Below are 7,533 nucleotides of genomic sequence, written 5' to 3'. Positions count from 1 at the left end.
AGGCAACAACACCGTCACCAGGGTGAAGAATTGAACCATAAGCACTCCTGTATACAGCCGGGACCTAGCATCATCAATGACCGTGGTGCTGGTCACAGTAGGACCCATTTCTGCCTCGCACTGTGTGGCCTTGTCTACTTTAACAGACTGTGTTGTTGAACAGTAAATGTGATCAATATGTGACGGATCCTCCCATTGGGTCTGGGCATCTCGAAATTTTGGTGTAGCAGGCTCGGCCTCACAGACAGGCTGACAGGTTTCTGGAGCATCTAAAAAGGGGAAGAGAAAACATGGATGGAGCAAAATTAATGCAGGCATAGAGTCCTCTCACTACAAACATCACAATGGAAAAATGTGTACTACAACATTGCACTCACACGCACACACACAATCATCATCACAACAGCCTGCCACCTTGCATTGTATTTATGATGTAGACTAAGGCACACGCAGGCAGGCACGCAGGCAGGCACACACACACACACACACACACACACACACACACACACACAATTAATGATGTAGCTATCGTGGGCATTGTTTGTCCCATCTCCAAAACAATCAACTGCCTTAGCAAAATACCGGTAGCAATGTTAATGTATGACAACTTCTTCATAATTAACAGTATTGTCAGCTTCATAGCTAAAGATGCTGAACTTACCCTCAGATTCAAGTCTGCGTTTCTTTATCTGGGGGGAGGCAGTGGTCCGCTGGGTGAGTTGACGCCTCTTTGGCTGGGGAGGGCGATTGTATCCCAACCACAACTCTGGGAAAGGATTATCCTTGGTAGGTTTTTGGTCAACAAAGTGATAGGAACAAACAAAAACGTTGAGGGGTGGTTTCTTTAGATTCAATGCCTTCAGCCAGGTCCTTGATTCCGAGTCGGTATCAGGCTTGCGAAAAAATGTAAACAATGGAGCGCATGGACATTGCCTCTTCGTAGCTGGTTTGTGGTCGTAGCACTCTCTATCTAACCACTCGTTCAGGTGCTTTCTCGAGTTTTTGCAACCAACTACCGCACACGTCGTTCCCGAACCACTTTTCTTCATGTTGTAATTGTAATTTTTATATCCTCTTTGTCACTGCGATATCAGTGCTTTGTCGGCACAACGGAGCTAGCTAGCAAAACAAACCCAGCCCGGCAGAACGGAAGTGGATTGCATCGACGGGAGGAGTTCAGGAAGTAGAGCGGAAACGGCTCAAAAACGTGTGTATATCGACACAAGATATGTAAATGAGAACGCATCGTGGCATGCAATTGTCTTACCTATTTTCTATGCAAACTTTCTAAATGTCGACCAACAAAATCAATGGACAAGTTATTGGAAAGATAGCTACTGATTGAGATAGGTGGGTATCCACCCCAAAGTACTATAGCCTACTCAGAAATCACCTCACTTGTTTCGATCAATGAGAGAAGACAGAGGCCCAACTCGGCGGAAAATCTGTCTCCCTCCAGCAGTTGGCGTTCTTTCGCCCACCAAGCAAGGGGTTTTTGAATGGAGGTCAGTCAGAGTGTCGAATTTGGTCAACAAAAGAATGAATGGCTTATTTGCTACGTGTGGTTTATTTGATTGAATAGAAGTTTCGTAATGCTTAGGTTGTTACGAGTGTACGAATATAAGTAGGACATGTGACATCCCCGCAACTTTGAGAAAAAACACTATATCTGAGATGGCTATGCATATTCCTGGCATGAGGCTAGTAGCATAGCATCTCTCCATTGAATACATGCGGTTGACGTCAACAACCCTCATCGAATATTTAAAAAATTATTAACATAATTGCATGTATCCACCAGTCCAAAGAAAGCATAGGTGGGACCTAAACAGTCTGCCATGCGGCTTTGTGGACAATGACTACCATTGTTACGGCGTATAATGTGAACGTCTAGCACCCCAAAGGTTGCGAGTACGAATCTCATCAGGGACAACATTAGCATTTGAACTAATTAGTAACTTTTCAACTACTTACTTATTTTTAGTTACTTTGCAACTACTTAGCATGTTAGCTAACCCATCCCCTAACCCACACCCGTCGCTATGGGCGGGCCATAGGGGGCCGGGCCCGCCCCCAAAAATGCTTGTGCCCCCCCCACTTGAGGGAATGTATTATTAAATATACGTACCATAGGCTAATAATAATTGTGCCCTGCCCTCCCATGCATTTCATATGCCCCCCTTAAGACTGAGGTCTGGCGACGGGTCTGCCCTAACCTTTCCCCTAACCTTAATTTAGCTAACCCTTCTCCTAACCTTAACCTTGCTCCTAAACTTAACTCTAACCTTAACACCTAGTCTAGATAACGTTAGCCAATTCGTAACATATCATATGTTTTAGAAATTCGTAACATATAGTACGTCCGCAAATTCATTACATATAATACGAATTGTAATTCGTAACGTATAATACAAAATGGTTGCTGGACATCCACAACTTAATTAATACGATATGAAACGTAACATATCATACTAAATGGAGTATCTCGGATTTACATACAGAATAATACGAAATGCCCTGAGACCAGGTTGAGAGGGTGGCATTATACATTGTTGGATTACTTCATGGTGCAAAAAATTATTTTATTTAATAATGAAGCATTTCCTAAATTCCAAAGTTCCACCTGCAACTAGACATGAAGACAGCGGTGCCTTCCAAGTCGAAAATGAAGTATCACCAAGTAAAGATTTGTTGAAAATTAGTTGATGATGGATTGAACTACCCCAAGCTGCAATGGCTTATTGCAATAGTAGCCTACATTATTGCATATCGACCATTGCAGATCTGTAGTTAGGGGGAAGGCTCTTTCAGGGGATGGGCTTGCAAACCTGATGATAAGCACCAGGCTCTGATTGGTGAACTGATGTCTTATTCACACCTGAAGCAAAGACAGTACAGTATTAAGAAACTCTGTGCCTGAAGTTTGGCACTCAACCGAAGGCTGTTCTCTGTGGTGCAAAAATTGGGCACACACAGTGGCCCAAAAATTGGGCACACACAGTGGCCCCATTTTAATTGCATATTTCAAAACCTTAGAAAAATGTAAGGATATAGTTCTTTCTGAAAGTCCAAATTATTGAAATATCTAATTTTGATATAACCTGAAGTAAATAAATAATATGACAATTTTTGCAATCAAATTTTTTTCTTATGACCCAATTTGAACAATGTCATGTGAGGAATAAGAAAAACAAAGACAATAGATGTAATTTCTTAATGAATCCTAAAAAGGTCACCACCTGGTCCAATGCAAATTAAGCTGAGATCTGGACCATTTGGGGGCATTTCCATGTACTCGCATCGCATCACAAGTTCGTATTAGGTTCTGGACTGGATCGATTAACCGTTGAACTCCTATGTCTGAAAATTAAAATGGACAATTCCAATCCGTGACTCCAAAACCTGATAATTACAAGGCTACCGTCTCTTTTCTGAAAACATAAAAGTATTGTTGCTCATCATTTTAACCTCATAACCTGAAGAATATATAAAAGCTATTGTCCTAAAATAAGACATTTAATTTAAATGTAGAGATTAAAAGTTGTAGATTTGGTTTATTGACATTTTGAACAATTGCATCACCAGTAGCAAGTCTGAGGACCCGACGCAACGCATGGCAACTGTTTCTTCCATGTCTGTCCTCACGAGGAGGCATAGGGACTTGAAACGTCCTCTGTACTGTGGTCTTATACTAAATGAGTCTGAACACATCTCAGACTTCAACCGATACACAAAACTCTGTGCAAAATACTGGAACAATTACACATCTGGTTATATCTGTCAGTATTACAGAAGAATAACTAAACTGTCTGTTTCTCTGGATGTATAATCTAGACAATAAATTAAAGCCTTTGAACTCAAGCCAATCATTATAAATAAAAAGATGTACATAAACTAGTCTGTATTTAAACAAAAAAAAGCTATAAAAAAATGTAAGCTACAATTGGATCACAGTAGCGGTAAGCTGCCTTTAGGTGCCAGAATGATCCCAAAGACATAGAAAAGTCCCATCAGGAGGTTGAGCTTGGCTGTCTTTTGGGGGATCTTGGAATAGCACTGGCTGCGGAACTGCCTCTCCAGGGGGAAGGCCATGGGCAGCGTGAGCAGGGGTAGGGCCATGCTGATGGTGTAGTGGGTGGCCAGGATGCAGAAGAGCACGTAGGGGACAAACAGCAGGAGGTTGAAGAGGATGTAGGACAGCGTGGGCCCGATGAGGATGGCCAGAGTGACGATGCCTGCCTGTTTGTCAGAGTCCATGTCTCTGGTGTTGTTGCTGTGTAGAATGGCCTCTGTGTTGAGGGCCAGGGGGACGGCGTAGACCAAGGGCAGGACTGACAGGTAGCCCACCTGCACGGCGTGGGCAAACATGACTGCCAGGGGGCCAAATGTGATCAGGATCACCACATCCCCCAGGGCCACATACTTAAGACCAATGCCTGGAAACAGGACAAGGAAGATATCATAAGTATCTGGATATTAGTGTGTGTGTGGTTAGTACTGGTAAAAAGATAGTGAGTGAAATAATGTCAGTAAATCTTTAAACAGGTTAATGGTTAGCTCACCTCCCGTGTACAGGAAAGAACTTGAGAGCCCTCCAAAATAAATAAGGGCCAGATGCTCCATCCTCAACGTGGAGAGAAAGTAGAGCAGCGTGGCACACAAGCAGCCCAGAGAGTAGAGCAGTGCTCCGAACATGACCACGTCCTGCGGTGCCAGGATCTCATCCACAAGAGTCCTATCATCGCTCTTCTTGTGGTCGATCCCTTTGGAGAAGTCATAGTAGGTATTAACCAGGTTCCCTGCCCCATGCACCACCAGCACAGCTACGGCACACACCATGAGGATGACCAAGTCCACAGAGCCCTCCAGCTTGTAGGCCAGGGCACTACCCAACGCCACCGGTGTGAGAGAGGCACTGAAACTCCACGGCCGCAGGGCCAGCACATAAGCAGCACACTTGTACCTCATGTCGGACGCAACTCGGGCCATCCCTGAGCTTCGGTGGTCAGCGGTGTGGTTCCGCACAATGTCATTCAAACCAGAATGCCTTGTCTCATTATGTCCATTCGATCCAGCCAAAACAAATGTCTCTGTGTGGCTTGGTTTCTGCCCCACAGCCATACCTCTGCCAAGGTCCGCAGTAGTACCAGCAACAATCATAAACAAATGGATAGTAAACCTGAAACAGAATTACGGAGGTCACACATAGAACTTTTTTTTTTGTCATTTAGCAGACGCTCTTATCCAGAGCGACTTACAGTGAGTGCATACTTTTTTTTTTTTTCATACCCCCTGTGGGAAACGAACCCACAACCCTGGCGTTGCAAACGCCATGCTCTATCAACTGAGCTACATCCCTGCCGGCCATTCCCTCCCCTACCCTGGACGACGCTGGGCCAATTGCGCGCCGCCCCATGGGTCTCCAGGTCGCGGCCAGCTACGACAGAGCCTGGATTCGAACCAGGATCTCTAGTGGCACAGCTAGCACTGCGATGCAGTGCCTTAGACCACTGCGCCACTATGTAAACTACTAACTTAATTTACATACAGTGAACATCATCTTGTGTAATGAGCAAGACCAACAAAATCCAGGCTCTGAAGTTCATTGAAAACCAGTAAGAAGCATCTATTATATTGTCCATCATTGAAGGGTTGCAAGAGCATGCAACAGGAAAAACAAATTGTTGTTGAGCAGGATTAAAGCTCGCTACTACATGCTAGGATGTAGCAACAAGTCTGTTTAATTTCCAGTACTTCCATCCTGAGTAACATTAGCTAGAAATATGCTAGCTGGGCCAGCTGTATTTCAATGCACCATCTTGTAAATTGTACAAAACACCTGTAGAATGGCCACATTGCTTGCTTCCTACAACCTCGTAAAATGTGCCTTCAGAGCATTGCACTAGGGGGCTGGATCGTGAACTAGCTAGCTACAGAGATTAAAGGATTAAAACTAGTAGCTAACTAGCCAGTGTGCTAATTAGCTAGCTAGCTAGCCAATAGCCAGGGAGAAATGAAATGTTCGACACCGGACATTACCTGTTTTATGTATCCTTTCTCTGACAAACTATTGCACACCATGTAACATCTTTCTGTGACCGCTACCTAACCACAGCGCTGACCCTGCTCCGTTGGCAAGCCTGCTACGTGTCAATTTTGAGGATATTTCACTGGCTGATCACAGTTAACCCTGACGGACGCCATTTCGTCCAACCAAAGTGCAGTATAAATAGGCACCGTTGGAAACTCATTCCAATGTCATCTGAGTTCCGCGTGTTGTAATGATGACTTGTCCAAGAACCCTTTTCTCAAGATGAACATTTAAATAAAAATATTTTTTTTCTTACAAAATATCGCTTATTATCACACTCGCACCAACCCATATATTAAAAATACTAAGGCAGGAATTATATTCTCGGTTCTTTGGTGGTGGGTCAAAAAACAGCTCCGGGTAAAATTTGCAATAGGATAGAGACAGATCTAGGGTCAGCTCGATCTCTCCCTATCCCACCAGGATTTATTAAAGGGCGAATTCAGGCCAGCATCTAGGGGTAAATACCATACCCTCTAAAACGACACATCTCCAAAAACTTGTATGTACATGTTTGTTTCAATACTTTTCGAACGTTGCCGACTACGAATGCACACCAGACTCAAATTGCGTGTTTTGGCCCTTCACACACGCACTTATTTGATGTAGGCTAGGCTGCTGTAGGCTAGGCTACAACATTTGCGTTTTACACAGTTCTGCAGAATGTATGCCTATCATCATGGCTCACCATCCATTTGATGCAGGTAACTACAACTAGCAATATTCCCTCAACAATGAAAATAACATTTGAAAATATATTTTACTTACATCAGTTTATATTTTATATTTTACTTGCATAGCCTGTTTTCCTATGCAATTATAAAATAGATGGGCCAATTGAATTTGAATTAAGAGTTATTATATAAATCAAAGTCAACCTAATATTGCTATATGCGCATACCTCAGCTAAAATGAGAGACCTGCACATAGACATTTGAGTAATTTTTTTCTCTTCAAATTAATAAGCAGTCAAAAATAATAGTTTTGTTAAAATAGTTTTGAGATTGTCGACTACATGTAGCTGGTTTCCTTTCCATTTAAACTTGTCGAGCTCTGAACTTCATTTAAAGCACATATGTCAGAGTCAAGGCCCGCGGGCCACATCCGGCCCGCGAGAAGGTTTTTTACGGCCCCTGGGATGATCTTGATTTATTATTAGAACCGGCCCGCAGACCGCAGCAAGCCGGCAGCCCGCAGATCTTTTACACGCACCAATACTACATTTCCCACAATGCAACGGTGACGCACCGAGCAGTAGGCTGCTTCATTTCAATATTTATTGGCACAGCAGTCGTCAGCATCACAGTAAAATTAACTTTCAGATACCCATCAAAAATGGCAAAACGGAAGGTGGACACTGAGAACCGGGGGTTTCAAACAAGGTGGGAGTCGGAGTATATGTTCACGGAGGTAGCTGGAAAACCTGTGTGTCTTCTGTGTGG

The 7,533-nt window shown here is 43.5% G+C and overlaps 1 protein-coding gene across 1 annotated transcript; it reads right to left on the bottom strand.

The window, feature by feature from the left end:
- Window positions 1-3,534: 3,534 nt before the first annotated feature.
- LOC121538436 (ubiA prenyltransferase domain-containing protein 1-like) lies at window positions 3,535-6,224 on the bottom strand. Its single transcript, XM_041846432.1, has 3 exons — window positions 6,040-6,224; window positions 4,563-5,179; window positions 3,535-4,436 (listed from the first exon to the last, which is right to left on the bottom strand). The coding sequence occupies exons 2-3, from the start codon at window positions 5,158-5,160 to the stop codon at window positions 3,949-3,951; spliced, it is 1,086 nt and encodes a 361-aa protein (XP_041702366.1). The 5' UTR covers window positions 5,161-5,179; window positions 6,040-6,224; the 3' UTR covers window positions 3,535-3,948.
- Window positions 6,225-7,533: the final 1,309 nt, after the last annotated feature.

The sequence above is a fragment of the Coregonus clupeaformis genome, chromosome 24 (genome assembly GCF_020615455.1).
Source record: "Coregonus clupeaformis isolate EN_2021a chromosome 24, ASM2061545v1, whole genome shotgun sequence".
In the NCBI taxonomy this organism is placed as follows: domain Eukaryota; kingdom Metazoa; phylum Chordata; class Actinopteri; order Salmoniformes; family Salmonidae; genus Coregonus; species Coregonus clupeaformis.
The sequence above is the reverse complement of the archived record's forward strand: the minus strand, read 5'-3'. Positions and strand labels throughout refer to the sequence as shown.